The sequence below is a fragment of the Oncorhynchus keta genome, chromosome 24 (assembly GCF_023373465.1).
Source record: "Oncorhynchus keta strain PuntledgeMale-10-30-2019 chromosome 24, Oket_V2, whole genome shotgun sequence".
NCBI lineage: Eukaryota > Metazoa > Chordata > Actinopteri > Salmoniformes > Salmonidae > Oncorhynchus > Oncorhynchus keta.
The window spans coordinates 11685184-11704825 of NC_068444.1; the positions used below are offsets into that span (position 1 = coordinate 11685184).

The 19642-nt window shown below is 43.0% G+C and overlaps 1 protein-coding gene and 1 long non-coding RNA gene across 2 annotated transcripts in view; both read left to right on the forward strand.

Annotated features, from left to right (window-relative positions):
* nploc4 (NPL4 homolog, ubiquitin recognition factor) overlaps positions 1-4393 on the forward strand; it is a 28294-nt gene extending 23901 nt beyond the window's left edge. Inside the window, exons 15-16 of the mRNA XM_052477687.1 lie at positions 1357-1459; positions 1892-4393. Coding sequence (XP_052333647.1) covers positions 1357-1459; positions 1892-2055 — 267 coding nt within the window. The 3' untranslated portion in view covers positions 2056-4393. The remainder of the gene's footprint in view (positions 1-1356; positions 1460-1891) is intronic.
* Positions 4394-9934: 5541 nt separating this feature from the next.
* Positions 9935-12467, forward strand: LOC118371928 (uncharacterized). Its single transcript, XR_004823110.2, has 4 exons — positions 9935-10006; positions 10445-10540; positions 11081-11212; positions 12171-12467. It is a non-coding gene; the product is annotated as an uncharacterized LOC118371928 (long non-coding RNA).
* Positions 12468-19642: the final 7175 nt, after the last annotated feature.

Sequence of the window (19642 nt, forward strand, 5' to 3'; positions counted from 1 at the left end):
AGTGACTTGGTTTATTCATACAGCACCCAAAGTAATAACGTCACCATCCCCAAAGGGATATTCAATGTGTTTTTGTTTTTACCCATCTACCAATAGGTGGCTTTACTTGTGATGCATTGGAAAACCTCCCTGGTATTTTTGTGGTGGAATCTGTGTTTTGAAATTCACTGCTCGACTGAGGGACCTTGAAATTGTCTGTATGTGTGGAGTACAGCGATTTGAGGTAGTCATTAAAAAAATGTCACACACTTACATAGTGAGTCCATGCAATTTATGTGACTTGTTAAGCACATTTTTACTCCTGAACTTATTTAGGCTTGCCATAACAAAGGAGTTGAATACTTATTGACTCAAAACATTTTAAGCTTTTATATTTTTAATTCCACTTTGACATTATGGGGTATTGTGTGTAGGCCAGTGAAGCAATCTCAATTTAATCCATTTTAAATCCAAGCTGTAAAACAACAATGTCTCAGAGGTGTGAATACTTGCTGAAAACACTATGTTCAGGTCATTATCTCCTTAAAAATGTCATGTAGTTGCCAGTAGAATGTTACAATACAAACGTCACCTGTAAAATAGTTTGTCGTTTTGCAACTAAACCTCCATTGCACTGCTTTGTAACACATTTTTGCATAGTTGTCGTTATCTGCTCTTAAGTTCATAGTTCACTTCTGGAGCCAGTTTTGTCAACAAGCTTTGGGGCTTGGAGATATGGTGTTTCTGTTAGAAGCCATGCTGTGGGCATGTTCTCCTCTCGCTTGCTTCTCATAAGTGGCTTGCACTGTCAGCTGCATGGGCGCAAGTAGCCTGGCTAGCTATCTACTGCTCCTTTGAAGATTGGCATATTATTAGAGAGACTTGCACCTCTCAATCTGTATATGACGTGAGACACATTTTGATACCGAAGTGACAAAAATGTGTTCTAGTATTTAAAAAAACGACCAAAGTTTCAGTATACCGCGAACAACTGTTTTTACAGGAAGATGGGACAATATTTCCTTCCAGACATCGTCCAACCGTATTGCTCACACACACCCACACACATCCACACGCCCTCACACACTCTCAAACCAAAAACGTTCAAGCAATATGTTTTGTTTTGTCACGCTACAAAAGGTTCAGATTATCACCACACGTTTGTTCAATGTGGAAATGATTGTGTATTTGTCAACAGTACCCCCCCTTATCTCTTTGTTCATGGCAACTTGGCTCTAAATCCTTGATTGATGTCATCTATCGTTAAAAATCACAATGTTTCCCTGCATTTCATTGGGGTTATCTTGGCGTGGCCAGAAAAGAGTTACGTAATGTTTTTTTTTTTTTTACCCAAATATGCTCATTATTTGTTCCCAGGACAGCATTGGTCTGCTGCTGGACGCTGTGAAGACGAAAGACGAGGAGCTGGCTCAGACCTGGAAGAAGTCTGAGCAGTGGGCCACTATCGAGCAGTTGTGCAGTAAGTACCTCTGGCCATCCAGGCAGGGCACTGACATGCCTTAGTTGAAATGATTACATTTCTGTCACTGTTGAAGAGTAATTACATTTTTTTTTTTTTTTCTTAATTTCATTATTTTACTTTTAGATTAGTTTGTATTGTTGTGAATTGTTAGATACTACTGCGCTGTTGGAGCTAGGAACACAAGCATTTCATTACACCCACAATAACATCTGCTAAATATGTGTATGCGACCAATGAAATTTGATTTTGGATCTGATTTTAAAGTGATTGAGTTAAACTTGTCTTTCATTCAATTCAGTAGAACTTTATTGACCACAAAGATACATTTGGTTGGAGCTCCTTTCATGTATCATCCCTACATATAAAAAGGAAATCTGAAAAGTCCTTCCTGGTAAGAGTCCCTGACCCCTCTCTCCCTCCTCTCCTCAGGCACGGTGGGTGGGCAGTCATCGGGCCCTCAGGAATACGGGGCCATGGGCGGGGGCCCCTCTACCCCAGCATCCTCCTCGGCGATATGGTCTTGTCTCCACTGCACCTTTATGAACCAACCAGGCACAGAGCTCTGTGAGATGTGCAGCCTGCCGAGGGGTTAAACCCTACCCCTGCCCTGGCCCCCATGGTTCCCGAACACCTCTACCCACCCGCTTCCCTTATCCACCAACTACTTCGCACCGGGATTGGATACTGCAAACAGCTGCGTGACTGGATGTCTCCTCTTGCCCCCCCCCCTTGGCCATTCAATCTCAGACTGCTGTGGGGTTGACAAGCGCAAAACGATGGCATTTGTTTACACCAAATCAAATGATTTAACAAATAATGACTGTGCTCTCATCTCTCTCACGCGCTCTCTGCCGTGGTCCCTGACTGAGACTGGCTGGGACATGTTTAGCTGAAAGCACTTAGGCAACAAGGCTTCTTCCCTCTTCCTCCCCATGGTTCCTCACGTTCCTCCATGACCTGGCGCCAATAAATGTTGCTGTGCTTCAGGGACAACAGCAAAGGAAAGACTCAATCATTTTAAGTTATATGTCACTCACACCGACCGGTGCACCCTTTCGCTCTCGCGACTTATTCTGGAAAGTCTGTAAATAATATACATTCCTTGAGGAAGGATTGATTGCTGTTTTATTTAATTGCACATGAAGCGTTTTGTTTTCCTGATTGTAGCTACAGTAGATATCGGGTGTGTTTTTCTCATTTCTCCCAAGAGTTATCAGACACCGACGGTCTATCCAGAAGATCTCTTGATTGGCCCAAACCTCTTCACAGAGTTATACAATTAACCTATCAGGCACTATCATAAACCTAGCTGTTTTACTTGAGTGTTTTGTATTGCAGTAGTGATGTGTTCTCGGTTGCTCAGGCACTTCCCCCTAAGTTGATGCCCTGCCCTCAGGAGTGAGTTTGGAGTGATGGTCCTAGCATTTAATGAAACCATTCAATTTTGGGTTATTTGGTAAGTTTGATAACGTTTTGAAGCTTTATAGTACGCCATGTTTGTTTTGTTGACAGCTTTGAGATGCTTGCTTACTGGGTTAGCTACCAACACGGCATCTCTCTCTTTCTCTTCTTCCCTGTCTTGCATCGGTTCTCCTCTTTCGACTGGCACCCGTCTAGGAGGGGCCAGAGAGGTATGGAATGCTTTTTATTCCTCCGACGTTCCCTATGGATCTCTATCACTCTGCCTTCAAAGACACTATAGGTCACAGGTCAACATAGCGGAGAGAGAAAGATGCCTTAATGGTCCCATGCCTCTTAGCAGGCCAATGTGCTGTGCACCTGGGATGGAGAGAGGAAGAAAGATGACAAGGGAAGCAGGAAGGGGAAAAAGAGGGATTGTGAAGGAACTGGGAAAGGTGGTGGCCAGGCAGGGCTAAAGAGCTCATGGTGTGTTTGCTTCTGTTACGGAGAACCAATATTTTCTCTCCACACTAAAAAGCTGTAAAACTGAACTCATTCCAACAGTAATTATTTGACGTCAAATGACTTATGTCCACAGCACAATCATTTCAGTGGGGAATGTTTTCTCTTCTCATGTCCCCTTTTTAGATACAGATTACAATGATCTGGGTACACCATTAATGTCTGAGAATATGAATGAGTTAGTGGTTAGCATGAACAAGTACCTATTCCACAGTGTCTCTTGGTCAGCACAGGGGAGGTGTCTGTGTTATTTCACACACAACGCTGATTGAAATAATTCAGCTTTATATTCTCATAAAGTGGCCAAACCTTGACACTGCTATTTTGATGGCATTCAATGAAGTCTTCGGTTTGAATTTTTTTTTTTTTTTTTTTTTAGATATTTACTCCCTAATTTGACACTGTAGCAGTCAGATTTAGTCTAACAGATACCTCAACTTTTTCCAGCCTTAAGGTATTTCCTGGACAGGGATATATGTAGCGAGCACATGTCCAAGCAGTTGAGCCTGTCGTCACTTGAGGTTTTCCTCCATTTTGGGGCTGATATCAGTAAATGATCCTTGTCAGTTGAATGGAGAAGAGGGGTCATGGGTTTCAAATTATACTTTTTTTTTATCCCAGATTATTTTTTATTTTTTTTCCTAAGTGCTCTGGAGTCATTTCCATTGAAAAAGTTGAGTTTTTTTTATTTTGTAGATTTTATTTGAGAATGGTTTAAGGTTATTTTGCCCATTTTATATCCACTTCCCCCTGTGTGAGTTGTTGAGAATGATTATCTTAAAATGCATAAAATAAGTCCCCGATCTGGTCCAGTGAGTTGCGTGTGGGGCTTGTTGATGCTGAGTTTCAGTCATACGCAACGCCTTGGACCAGAGCTACATAAATCCTAACTTCCCACTCTGAGCTGAAGAACTGGACCCTGAAAGAAAGTTGTATGATGCTGTAGACCTGGATTTTAATTTAATATCAGAAATACCAGTAAAACAATAAACAATTCCTATCAATGAAGCACCGTGTTTGTTTTGTACTTTTAGGCTGATTTTTGTCTTCTTAAAACCTGTTAAGGCTAGGGGTTCCGCCTCGACAACATCCGCTGAAATGGCAGAGCGCGAAATACATTTTTTTTGTTTGAAATATTTAACTTTCATACATTGGCAAGTGCAATACACCAAATTAAAGCTTCACTTGTTAATCTACCCATCGTGTTCACTTTCAAAAAGGCTTTACAGCAAAAGCACACCATACGATTGTTAGGTCCGCACCTAGTCACAGAAAAACATACAGCCATTTTCCAGCCGAAGAGGAGTCACAAAAAGCAGGAATAGAGAGCTAAAATGAACCACTAACCTTTGGTCTTCTTCAGATGGCACTCATAGGACTTCATGTTACATGTATTGTGTATGTTTTGTTTGATAAAGGTAATATTTATATCCAAAAATCTCAGTTTACTTTGGCGCGTTATGTTCAGTAATGTTGTGCCTGGCGAATTTGCAGAGAGCCCCATCAATTTACAGAAATACTCATCATAAACTTTGATAAAAGATACAAGTGTTATGCACAGAATTAAATATATAATTCTCCTTAATGCAACCGCTGTGTCAGATTTCAAAAAAGATTTACGGAAAAAGCACACCATGCAATCTGAGTACAGCGCTCAGACACAAAAACAAGCCATACAGATACCCGCCATGTTGTGAAGTCAGAAATGGCATTATAAATATTCACTTACCTTTGATCTTCATCAGAATGCACTCCCAGGAATCCCAGTTCCACAAATGTTCGCTAAAGTTCATCTTTATGTCCAAATACCTCCTTTTTGTTAGTGCAATTAGTTCACCAATCGAAATTCACGAGGCATGGGCAAGTCCAGACGAAAGGTCAAAACAGTTCTATTACAGTTAATAGAAACATGTCAAACAATGTAAAGAATCAATCTTTAGGATGTTTTTATCATAAATCTTCAATAATGTTTCAACCGGACAATTCCTTTGTCTTTAGAAATCAAAAGGAACGCAGCTACCTCTCTCGGCCACGCGCATGATTTAGCTCATGGCTTTCTGCCAGACCTCTTAGTCAAGCAGCTCTCATTCGCTCCCCCTTCATAGTAGAAGCCTGAAACAAGGTTCTAAAGACTGTTGACATCTAGTGGAAGCTGTAGGAAGTGCAATATGACCCCTTTTACACTGTATATTAGAAAGGCAATGAGTTGAAAAACTACAAACCTCAGATTTCTCACTTCCTGGTTGATTTTTCTCAGGTTTTCGCCTGCCATATGAGTTATGTTATACTCACAGACATCATTCAAAACGTTTTAGAAACTTAAGAGTGTTTTCTATCCAAATATACTATTAATATGCATATATTAGCGTCTGGGTCTGAGTAGCAGGCAGTTTACTCTGGGCGCGCTTTTCATCCGAATGTGAAAATACTGCCCCCTATCCCAAACAGGTTAACGGAGTAGTTAAAGTCTGGCCTCTAACCGCGGGCAGGTAGCCTAGCGGTTAGGAGTGTTGGCACAGTAACTGAAAGGTTGCTTGTTCAAATCCCCAAGCTGACTAGGTGAAATATGTCTGTGCCCTTGAGCGAGGCACTTAACCCTAATTGCTCCTGTAAGTCACTCTGGATAAGCGCATCTGCTAAATAATGATTTGATGCTAGCATATCTGATTAGTTTCAGATCTGATTAGAACACTATTTTGAACACTTATTAAAATCCCCAATTTTGTTGGATCCAATTGGTAGTTAGTCTTGTCTCATCGCTGCAACTCCTGCATGGACTTGGGAGAGGCGAAGGTCAAGAGCCGCGAGTCCACCGAAACACAACCCAACCAAGCTGCACTGCTTCTTGACACAAAGCCCACTTAACCCGGAAGCCAGCCGCACCAATGTGTCAGAGGGAACACTGTGCACCTGGCAACCGTGTCAGCGTGCACTGCGCCTGGCGACCGTGTCAGCGTGCACTGCGCCCGGCCCGCCACAGGAGTTGCTAGAGCACCATGGGACAAGGACTTCCTGCCGGCTAAACCCTCCCCTAACCCGGACGACGCTGGGCTAAACCCTCCCCTAACCCGGACAACGCTGGGCTAAACCCTCCCCTCACCCGGACGACGCTGGGCTAAACCCTCCCCTCACCCGGACGGCGCTGGCCTAAACCCTCCCCTCACCCGGACGGCGCTGGGCTAAACCCTCCCCTCACCCGGACGACGCTGGGCTAAACCCTCCCCTCACCCGGACGGCGCTGGGCTAAACCCTCCCCTCACCCGGACGACGCTGGGCTAAACCCTCCCCTCACCCGGACGACGCTGGGCTAAACCCTCCCCTCACCCGGACGACGCTGGGCTAAACCCTCCCCTCACCCGGACGACGCTGGGCTAAACCCTCCCCTCACCCGGACGACGCTGGGCTAAACCCTCCCCTCACCCGGACGACGCTGGGCTAAACCCTCCCCTCACCCGGACGACGCTGGGCTAAACCCTCCCCTCACCCGGACGACGCTGGGCTATACCCTCCCCTCACCCGGACGACGCTGGGCCAGAGCCTGAGCTCAAACCCGTGACACGAACCTACCAGACGAGCTAAATTAACTAACTTCTATGCTTGCTTCGAGGCAAGTAACACTGAAACATGCGTGAGAGCACCAGCTATTCCGGACGACTGTGTGATCACGCTCTACGTAGCCGATGTAAGACCTTTAAGCAGGTCAACATTCACAAGGGCCAGACGGATTACCAGGACGTGTACAATGAGCATGTGCTGACCAACTAGCAAGTGTCTTCACTGACATTTTCAACCAGTCCCTGACTGAGTCTTTAATACCAACATGTGTCCCTGTACTCCCTGTGCCCAAGAACACAAAGGCAACCTGCTTAAATGACTTCCGACCCGTAGCACTCACGTCTGTAGCCATGAAATGCTTTGAAAGGCTAGTCATGGCTCACATCAACACCATTATCCCAGAAACCCTAGACCCACCCCAATTTCCATCCCGCCCCAACAGATCCACAGACGATGCATGGGTGGGGGGGGGGGGGTCAAGGGTAGGGAACAACACATCCGCCATGCAGATCCTCAACACGGGGGCCCCTCAGGTGGGCTTGCTCAGCCCCCTTCTGTACTCCCTGTTCACTCATGACTGCATAGCCAGGCACGACTCCAATGCCATCATCAAGTTTGCCGAGGACACAACAGTGGTAGGTAGGCCTGATCACCGACAACGATGAGACGGCCTGTAGGGAGGTCAGAGACCTGGCCATGTGGTGCCAGGACAATTACCTCTCCCTCAATGGGATCAAGACAAAGGAGATGATTGTGGACTACAGAAAAAGGAGGACCGAGCAGGAGCGGGTTGAGAGCTTCAAGTACCTTGGTGTCCACATCACCAACAAACATGGTCCAAGCACACCAAGAGTCGTGAAGAAGGCATAACAAAACCTATTCCCCTACAGGAGACTGAAAAGATATGGCATGGGTCCTCAGATCCTCAAAAGGTTCTTCAACTGCACCATCGAGAGCATCCTGACTGGTTGCATCACTGCCTGATATGGCAACTCCTCGGCCTCCAACCGCAAGGTACTACAGAGGGTATTGCGTACGGCCCAGTACATCACTGGGGCCAAGCTTCCTGCCATCCAGGACCTCTATACCAGGCGGTGTCAGAGGAAGGCCCTAAAAATTGTCATACTCCAGCCACCGTAGCCATAGACTGTTCTCTCTGCTACTCCATTGCAAGCGGTACCGGAGCGTGAAGTCCAGGTCCAAGAGGCTTCTAAACAGCTTCTACCTCCAAGACATAACACTCCTGAACATCTAGTCAAATGACCCAGATGCCTTTTTTACGCTGCTGCTACTCTCGGTTTATAATCTATGTCACTTTAACTCTACCTAAATGAACAGTATTACCCCAAATACCTTGACTAACCGGTACCCCCTCACATTGACTCTGTACCGGTACCCCCTCACATTGACTCTGTACCGGTACCCCCTCACATTGACTCTGTACCGGTACCCCCTCACATTGACTCTGTACCGGTACCCCCTCACATTGACTCTGTACCGGTACCCCCTCACATTGACTCTGTACCGGTACCCCCTCACATTGACTCTGTACCGGTACCCCACATTGACTCTGTACTGGTGACTCTGTACCGGTACCCCCTCACAGTGACTCTGTACTGGTACCCCCTCACATTGACTCTGTACCGGTACCCCCTCACATTGACTCTGTACCGGTACCCCCTCACATTGACTCTGTACCGGTACCCCCTCACATTGACTCTGTACCGGTACCCCCTCACATTGACTCTGTACCGGTACCCCCGCACATTGACTCTGTACCGGTACCCCCGCACATTGACTCTGTACCGGTACCCCCTCACATTGACTCTGTACCGGTACCCCACTTGTTATTTTACTGCGGCTATTTAATTATTTACTTTTATTTTTTTACTTAACACTTTGTATATATATATAATGTTTTACTTCTTAAAGCATTGTTGGAAAAAAGCAGACTTGTAAGTAAGCATTTCACTGTAAGGTCTATCTATAACCTGTTGTTTTTGGCACATTTATCAAATCAAATTTGATTTGTAAAAGCCCAGACTGGTGAAGTGCTGTAAAGACTGTTGTTCTTCTGGCAGGTTCTCCCATCTCAGCCATGGAACTCTAGTTTGTCATTGGGTTCTTGGTTATCTCTCTGACCAAGGTCCTTCTTGCCCGGTTGATCAGTTTGGTGGCCAGCTCTAGGCTGTCTGGGTATTTTTATTTTGTTACCATTTCCCAATGATGGAGACCACTGTGCTCTAGAAAGTGTTTGCATACCCTTCCCAGATGCCTCATCACAGTTCTATCTCTGAGATCTACAGACACTTCCATGGACTTCAAGGTATAATTTCTTCTCTGTCAACTGTTGTACCTTTTTAATTGAAAGGTGTGTTTATTTCTAAAATCATGTCCAAACAATTGAGTTGACCACATGTTGTCTTCAATCAAGTTGCAGTGACGTCTCAAGGATGATCAAAAGATGCACCTGAGCTCCATTTGGAGAGTCATAGCAAAGGGGTGTGAATACTTACGTCAAGTCGAGATTTCTATTTCATTTTCAATACATTTGTGAAAATGTCACAAACAAAAAAAAATGTGTGTTCATTTTGTCATTATGGGGGTATTGTGTATAGAGAGATGTCTGAGAATGTTATTATATCAATTTTGAATTCAGGCTATGAATAAGTGAAATACGTTAAGGGGTATGAATACTTTCTGAATGCACTAGCAGCTGTTTCTACTATGCATGGAACCCAACCTGGAGCACATTATGGTTACGTGCTTTGCCTAAGGACAGATTGTTTTACCTTGTTGGCTTTGGGTATTTGAACCAACAGCGGGTTACTAGCCAAACGCTCCTAACCAGTAGGCTACCTGCTGCCCTATTATGAGCAATGGACAATGAAAAATAACGTGGGTGGCCCTGTGCAATTTGTTGATCTTAGTGGGTGGAGACATGGAGGACACACCCTTCTCAGTGTGATGTCATAGTGACTGTGTCGGGACACTCTACACCGCTGCACTACGGTGGGATTATCAAACACACTGAGGAACTGTACAGGAGCTTTTGAGTGCGAGCAGGTACGTATTCTCAGCAAACACAGCGAAAAAGTCATTGGTGAACAACACTGAGAAAAGAATCAGGTTATTAGACATTCCTTATAATAGAATGGATGTCTGCAGAGCAAATCAAACTGCTATGATTATATCATGTGACTTCAGGTATAATGTTTAGTATAAATTGCGTTGCTCCAGCCCTGAATGCTGATTGGCTGACAGCCACGGGTATGACAAAACATTTATTTTTACTGCTCTAATTACTTACTAGTAACCAGTTTATAATATCAATAAGGCACAAGGGGGTGTGGTATACGGCCAATATACCACGGCTAAGGGATGTATCCAGGCACTCTGCGATGCGTCGTGCATAAGCTAAGCCCTTAGCCATGGTATATTGGCCATATACCACACCCCCTTGTGCCTTATTGCTTCAGTATAACATATTTGTTCTGACTTAAGGTTGATGACTGCGGTGGCTCTGCTGTGCCTGGCTGCTCTGTGTGCAGCGCGGAAGAGGAAGAGAACAGAACTCAGAATGGGACTACAGAACGGACGGTGAGTAGCTGCCCTGGGCTGTTTTAATTTCAGAATTACATTTATTCACAAAGTACATTTTTATGTAGGTAAACTCTGATTGCGGTTCACGGTGAATAAAGTAATGCTCCTTGTTCAACATTTTTAAAAAGGTGTGTGTGTGTGTGTGTGTGTGTGTGCGTGAGCGCGTGGCTTAGTTGGTAGAGCATGGCACTTGCAAAGCCAGGGTTGTGGGTTGATTCCCACAGGGCAGCAGTACAAACTAATATGAAAATGTATCCAATCACTACTCTAAGTCGCTCTGGGGAAGAGTGTCTTCTAAAATTTACATTTTTCTTTTTTTTACAAATGGGCTTGTTTACCCTCCACGACATCACTGGGAATCATCCTCAGTCAGGATGTGCTCTTGCATTCCTGAGGTGTTCTTTCGACTTGAACAAGGTTGACAGAAATCAGCATAGGGGGCTGGTGCTGGAAGGAGAAGTACAGCTTGTGATGCCAAACACGATCAATACAACTTTGACTAAATGACCCCCCCCCCCTTTGTTCATGGCTCTGCAGCAGAGAAGGTGAACACTAGAGGCTGCGTCAACCTCACCCTGGTGTTGGACAACCTAGAGGTTTTACTATCATGAACCAAGTCAAAGACCTTCTCCTCAACGACCACAGCTCTGTGCTGCCTGACTACGGGAGGTGGGTATATCCTGTTCAGATGCGTCTTAGTTGGTTTTTAGATTTAGAATTTAATTGAGATCAGACATTTTAACAATAGTGTATGATTGGATACATAGATGTTACGAATCCCTTTTGGCCCGACGGTCTAGGGGGGATGGTAATGAGACCCGTAACATAACTCATGCAAATTATTATTGTGACAAAGTAAAAGTGTGAACGAAATAACCACGACAACAGAAAACTACCGTCAAACTCTAGGTTTATTTATAAACACACGGTAAAGGGGGGGAGCAGGAAAAGGGGCTGAGCTGGACCCAAGGAAAGAAACAATAAGTATACAAAAACACACCCCTAAGCTAGACTAGACTACTTTAACAACAGCTAACTAACTAACCAAAAATACAGTGGGTGGTCCGCCCAGTTCTAACTAGTGTATTTAACAAAGTTCACCTACGGGTAGTGTATGCCCATGGGCAACTTGTCTTGGTTTCCCCCTTTTCCCACCAGCAACAAACAAATACCATAACCAAAAATAATACTCACAGGTGATGACAAAGTGCTATGAAGTGCTTTAAACAAAAGAGAGGTTAAGACACAAAGCGAGAGTGAAACACAGAGACCTACAGACATGGCATTACAGAGAGATTGAGCTGAGCTGAGCTCTAGAACAAACACATGGGGTTTTTAAACCATGGGGAAGGAACTGTGATAGGTCAGGAAATAGGAGGAGGTGTGTCTTCTGATTGATGATTGATTGGGGAGTGATGATTTTCACCTGTGAGGGGAGAAGGAGAGAAAAGAAACACACACACAGGATACACACACACACAGGATAACTGTATCCGTAACAATAGAAAAAGCAGATATTTCACTGTTACACTATTATACCTTTAGTTTTAGTTAGATCCCAATAATAATTTATTATAACGTAGCTTGTTGTTGCACTGTAATGGATTGTACTTGTCTCCTCCACCAGGATCCCTCCTCTATCAGGATCCCTCCTCTATCAGGATCCCTCCTCTATCAGGATCCCTCCTCTATCAGGATCCCTCCTCCACCAGGATCCCTCCTCCACCAGGATCCCTCCTCCATCAGGATCCCTCCTCCACCAGGATCCCTCCTCCACCAGGATCCCTCCTCCACCAGGATCCCTCCTCTACAGGATCCCTCCTCCACCAGGACCCCTCCTCCACCAGGATCCCTCCTCCACCAGGATCCCTCCTCCACCAGGATCCCTCCTCCACCAGGACCCCTCCTCCACCAGGATCCCTCCACCAGGATCCCTCCTCCATCAGGATCCCTCTATCAGGATCCCTCCTCTATCAGGATACCTCCTCTATCAGGATACCTCTATCAGGATCCCTCTATCAGGATCCCTCCTCCACCAGGATCCCTCTATCAGGATCCCTCTATCAGGATCCCTCCTCCACCAGGATCCCTCCTCCACCAGGATCCCTCCTCTATCAGGATCCCTCTATCAGGATCCCTCCTCCACCAGGATTTCTACAAGGAGTTTAATGCTCTGAAGGAGCGTCTGGGGGAGCTGACCACCAAGTTTGAGGGCGTTGAGAGCTCTGTGGATGACATGAGGGCAGGAAGAAGCCCCTCCCAGAGCAGAGCCCCGCCCACACACACCAGAGGAAGAGAACCAGAACACCACACTGACCGGAACCGGAGAGGGAACCAGTACCAGAACACAGGGACGCAGGAACCGGGTGGTGGTCCGGAGAGTCAAGATACCTGCTAATGGTGCCCAGGTCTAAGAGGTTGGACTGTGTCCACAACCGTCCATACTGTCTCCATCTAAAACTCAGTGGTGACAATGACAATATCATTCCCTCTAAGCACTCAAGACTAGAAGTACATTGCATGTCCTTCAATTAGTTGTAAAAGCAACATACAGTAGACATGTATTGCTTTGCCCTTTCCTTCAATGGACTCAAATCACATTTTATTTCAAAACACATATTGTGGAAGACTAGTTGTAAATATTGTTTTGCTATTCCAAATGTTTTACACAATGTTTTATGAGTGTGTGAACCTGTGGAAGAATCTGATAACCTTGTTGTCAATAGGTGGCGCCACATGTTTGTGGGTTGCTCCTTTAGTTCCCTGTGAGGATTTGAAATTTTACAATGTAATTATTTGTCATGTGATGTTTATCGAATTATCGGCATCACAGTTATTACAACACATGAACAATACCCCTCCCCCACAATACTTTTATTTAGAAAAACGAGTCAGCAGATTCATTGAGGGATTTTTATTTTGAAAAGGCCTCTGTTGGAACATGAGTCACTTCCCCTGATAACTGACTGCTTCGTTCTCACGTTGTTGTCACCAATGATGTATATAAACCCTGGATTGTTGATGCTATGTAGCAGGCCTTTGCCGCCACCGGTCGGCCATATTGGTACTCCCCAGTAGAAGCAGTCCTCCATAGGAATTAATGGAATTCTACAGTATTTCAATTAAATGTTTCAAGGACAAATGACATATTATTATATAAGGATTTTGTTGTGGTGAGGCAAGTAACATTAGTAATCTAAGAAAATTATATTTTAAGGAAAATATTTGTATATATTTTTTCAGTTTTTGTGTTAAACTCACATTTATATCAGGAGTATAATAGAATAAATTGTGGCATTTAATATACCGGTATATATTGTTTTTACATTAATACATTCATCTATTGCCTAAAAATTATTTTGGGAAACCCAAGTGGGTCCCGGTTCAAAATTCTGACTTGTCTCAGATCTGATATACAGTTGAAGTCGGAAGTTTACATACACTTAAGTTGGAGTCATTAAAAAAAAAATTCAACCACTCCACAAATTTCTTGTTAACAAACTGTGGTTTGGCAAGTCGGTTAGGACATCTACTTTGTGCATGACACAAGTCATTTTTCCAACAATTGTTTACCAACAGATTATTTAACTTATAATTCACTGTATCACAATTCCAATGAGTCAGAAGCTAACATACACGAAGTTGACTGTGCCTTTAAACAGCTTGGAAGATTCCAGAAAATTATGTAATGGCTTTAGAAGCTTCTGATAGGCTAATTGACATAATTTGAGTCAATTGGAAGTGTACCTGTGGATGTATTTCAAGGCCTACCTTCAAGCTCAGTGCCTCTTTGCATGACATCATGTGAAAATAAAAGAAACTCCACAAGTCTGGTTCTTCTTTGGGAGCAATTTCCAAATGTCTGAAGGTACCACGTTCATCTGTAAAGGACCTTGTGAAGATGCTGGAGAAAACAGGTACAAAAGTATCTATATCCACAGTAAAACAAGTCCTATATCGACATAACCTGAAAGGCCGCTCAGCAAGGAAGAAGCCTCTGCTCCAAAAATGCCAGACTACGGTTTGCAACTGCACACGGGGACAAAGATCATACTTTTTGGTGAAATGTCCTCTGGTCTGATGAAACAAAACTAGAACTGTTTAACCATAATGACCATTGTTATGTTTGGAGGAATAATGGGGAGGCTTGTAAGCTGAAGAACAACATCCCAACCTTGAAGCACGGGGTGGAAGCATCATGTTGTGGGGCTGCAGGAGGGACTGGTGCACTTAACAAAATAGAGGGCATCTTGAGGAAAGAAAAGTATGTAAATATATTGAAGCAAGACATCAGTCAGGAAGTTAAAGCTTGGTCGCAAATGTGTCTTCCAAATGGACAATGACCCCAAGCCATACTTCCAAAGTTGTGGCAAAATGGGTTAAGGACAACAAAGTCAAGGTATTGGAGTGGCCATCACAAAGCCCTGACCTCAATCCCATAGAACATTTGTGGGCAGAACTGAAAAAACGTGTGCGAGCAAGGAGGACTACAAACCTGACTCAGTTACACCATTTCACACATGAAAACAAATTGGTGATCCTAACTGACCTAAGACAGGGAATTTTTTACTAGGATTGATTGTCAGGAATTGTGAAAAACTGAGTTGAAATGTATTTGGCTAAAGGTGTATGTAAACTTGTGACTTCAATTGTAACTGCCACAGGTCTCAGGGATGTTTAGTTAAACTGTATTCACCAACTTCACCTGTCCTCTGTTAATTTAGTATTTGTGTGATGAGACCCACGCAAGCTTGTTATCACCGTGTAAGCCAAATGAAATTCATTGAAACATATATAGTTTATATCTAGCTGAAACTGGTTCTGGCTGCTCACCTCAAGTGCTCCTGCTTCTGACGAGAGAGAGAATAATATAAACCGCCTTAAATTGAATTTAGAGCGTTAGCTGTACAATTCTGGACCAAGGCTACTGTTGAGTGCAAAGGTTACTGTTGAATGCAAAGGTTACTGTTGAATGCAAAGGTTACTGTTGAGTGCAAAGGTTACTGTTGAGTGCAAAGGCTACTGTTGAGTGCAAAGGCTACTGTTGAGTGCAAAGGTTACTGTTGAGTGCAAAGGTTACTGTTGAGTGCAAAGGTTACTGTTGAGTGCAAAGGTTACTGTTGAGTGCAAAGGCTACTGTTGAGTGCAAAGGCTACTGTTGAGTGCAAAGGCTACTGTTGAGTGCAAAGGCTACTGTTGAGTGCAAAGGCTACTGTTGAGTGCAAAGGTGGAGTCCTTTTTAATTGATGTAAAACTCAAGTTAGAAGAGAGTAAAAGAAGCTGACAAAGGAATGTCCTCAGGGACGTTTTAACATCGTAGTGGACCAAGGTGAGAAGAACGTTGGTGGCCACATGGACTGTGTGCACCTCCCTATCCAGGTTTGATGCCATTTTCTACCTTTCATTTATTTATTTTTGTATTTTTTTTAAAGAATAATTTGTTTAGTCATTAGGCCTATTTAATCATCTAAACCAGCTATTTAAATAGCACATGAAATGTCTTTAATTTTGTGCTCTGTGTTTAGTTGAAGGTTAAAATGTAGGCCTGTTGTGAAAATAAATTTCCTAGCATTAGCCTATTGCTGTCATTTGTTGGGTAGGGCTATATGGTTGGCAATCGCCTCTGTTGGTAATTCATTTAACGCCGCAATATCATAACCTGTTCATATTTTACCTGTAAACATGGACTTGACCATGATTGATATTACCTTAAAACCTGTTAGGGATGTCGAGAATTTAAGCAGCTTTTCGCAGCTTTTTGTTAAAAATCGCTCAACATTTCAGCGCCCTGCTATTCATGCCAGGAATATAGTATATGCATATGATTAGTATGTGTGGATAGAAAACACTCAGACGTTTCTAAAACTGGTTAAATCACGGCTGTGATTATAACAGAAAGTGCGTTTCATCGAAAAGTGCAGGAAAATCTGATCACTGAAAATGGAAAACAATATCCATGAGCGACTTCCAGGAATTGTTATAGGTGAACCGGATTAAATAGGGCTGAGGTTGCAGTACCTACAGCTTCCACACGTTGTCTAGAGTCTTGTCATTTGCCTGGGCTTTGTTTCTTGGTCAAACCGAATCAAGGGAACCGATTCCCTCCGGTCTCCGACCGGATGTTGTGGTTGAGATTTCTCAGGACAGTGTTTCAATAAGGACACCTATAGAATTGACATCGCCTCGTGATCAATTGTATCACTTATTAACGTGTACTAATACCTAAAGTTGCATTACAAAAGTATTTCGAAGTGTTTTGTGAAAGACTTTTTTAATTTTAGAAAATGACGTTACGTTATAAAACGCTTTTTTTTTCTCCGTTCACACAGTGTTCATAGATCGATATCTAGGCTATATATGGACCGATTTAATCGAAAAAAAGACCCAAAATGATGTTTATGGGACATCTAGGAGTGCCAAGAAAGAAGCTCGTCAAAGGTAACGAATGTTTTATATTTTATTTCTGCGTTCTGAGTAGCCCCCGGCTATCGCAAAATCTGTCGTTAGGTGACAGTATTTGGGGGATACATGCTATCAGATAATAGCTTCTCATGCTTTCGGCGAAAAGCATTTTACAAATCTGACTCGGTAACTAGATTCACAACGAGTGTAGCTTTAATTCAGTATATTGTATGTGCATTTTAATGAAAGTTTGAGTTTTATCAAAAACTATACGTGGCGTACTTGAAATTTCCGCTGATATATGTTCCCACCACGGGACCACTGCCCTAACAAGTTTTAATAAACTTAATTTCAATATAGTGAAGCAACTTTTGTGAAGGTTTGGTCTGGTAGGGATGTTATTTGGTTTAGCTACAGTAGAAAGCAGAACTTGAGGTGAGGAAGAATGTTTTAGGCCCACCGGAGTTACGAGTTTTAATATAACAATATAATGCGTATCTTTATAAAATATATTCTGATTACAAAAAATAACGATTGACTCTCATGGTACTCTTTGCATTGTCTTTGGAAAATGTATTCTGATTGACTCTCTGTATAGCAGTAGGTGAAGAAATCCCTGTCGGTAACATGGTACTCTTTGCATTGTCTTTGGAAAATGTATTCAGACACCTTGAATTTCTCCACATTTTGTTACCTTAGCCTTATTATAAAATGTATTAAATCGTTTTTCCCCCTCATCAATCTACACACGATGCCTCTCATAATGACAAAGTAATTTTTTTTTTTTTTGCTAATTTACACAAAATATTAAGTTAAAATATTACATTTACATTTTACTAAGTACTTTGTTGAAGCACCTTTGGCAGCGAATACAGCATTGATTATTCTTGGGTGTGAAGCTACAAGCTTGGCACATCTGTATTTGGGAGTTTCTCCCATTCTTCTCTGCAGATCCTCTCAAGCTCTGTCAGGTTGGATGGGGAGCATCGACAACACAGCTATTTTCAGGTCTCTCCAGAGATGTTCGAGTGGGTTCAAGTCTGGGCTCTGGCTGGGGCACTCAAGGACATTCAAACACTTGTTCTGAAGCCACTCCTGTGTTGTCTTGGCTCTGTGCTTATTGTCGTTGTCCTGTTGGAAGATGAACCTTCGCCCCAGTCTGAGGACCTGACCACTCTGGAGCAGGTTTTTATCAAGGATCTCTCTCTACTTTGCTCAGTTCAGCTTTGTCTCGATCCTGACTGGTCACCCAGTCCCTGTCACTGAAAAACATCCCCACAGCATGATGCTGCCGCCACCATGCTTCACCGTGGCGATGGTGCCAGGTTTCCTCCAGATGTGACGCTTGGCATCCAGGCCCCAGAGTTCAATCTTGGTTTCATCAGACTAGAGAATCTTGTTTCTCATGGTCTGAGAGTTTCTAGATGCCTTTTGGCAAACTCCAAGCGGGCTGTCATGTGCCTTTGACTGAGGAGTGGCATTTCTAAAAAGCTGTATATGCTTTGTCATTATGAGGTATTGTGTGTAGATAGATGAGGGGGAAAAACGATTTAATACATTTTAGAATGAGGCTGTGACGTAACAATATGTGGATAAAGTCAAAGGGTCTGATACTTTCCGAATGCACTGTAGGTTTTACATGATGTCATGATCTATTTGTAATGAGTATAGAGGAGAGGAGGCTCTCTCAGTACCTCATTCCTTTAATTCAACCAGTTTAGCAGGTTTAACTTCTAAAGCCATTTAGAAGGAAACAGTGGGAAAATAACGCAGTTAAAATATCAGACAAAACATTTGAGGTTATATTGTTATATTTACTGCATGGAAAGTGTTTGATTGTTTCCTATTGTAACCTTTTTTTAAAGGGAGTATACATAAAACTATTAAAATTAGATGTGTCGACAACCCAATAGTTATTCTGAAAATATCTATCACAGTAGACCTAGTGCTACTTGATTTCCAGAGTTACCTTAAAGGGATACGTCGGGATTTTGGCAATAAGGTCCTTTATCTACTTTCCTCAGAGTCAGATGAACTCACTTTTTATTATTTTCTGTGTCCAGTATGAAGGAAGTTAGAGAGACAATGCTAACGTGCTTTAACGCAATGACTGGCAGCCTTCCAGTCATTGTGCTAACGCTAGATAGAAATTGCTATAGCGCTAGTTAGCCACTAGTTAGCCACTAAAAAATGGTATACACGAGTTAAACTGACTCTGGGGTAGTACATTAAAGGCCTCATTGCCAAAATCCCGACGTATCCCTTTAAAGGCCTATATTTTGGTCAGAGTTTATTCAATCTGATATTTTCAGATTCAATGTGTTGTTTTTATTATGTATGATGTGACCTGACACTATTTGCGGGATCATTAGCCTAAAACTGTGGGAGCACAAACATCTTGAATCAGACCAGCGTATTGCCTCCTTTTGAATAGTGACTGGCCCGGAGCAATATGCCTGTGTGCCATTCCTCAAAGAACAGTACATCGTCAAGTAAGGGATATATATATATATATATATATATATATATATATTTAACCTGCAGTATATTACTAGTTATATATAATAATATATATATATTATAATTAGTAATATACTGCAGGTAAAAAATCGGAAAGACGATACTCATTTTGAGGTGAAAGACAATAGCTCTACTCGTCTGGCGCCCCCTGGTGATTGTTTTGTCCACTCCATTGGT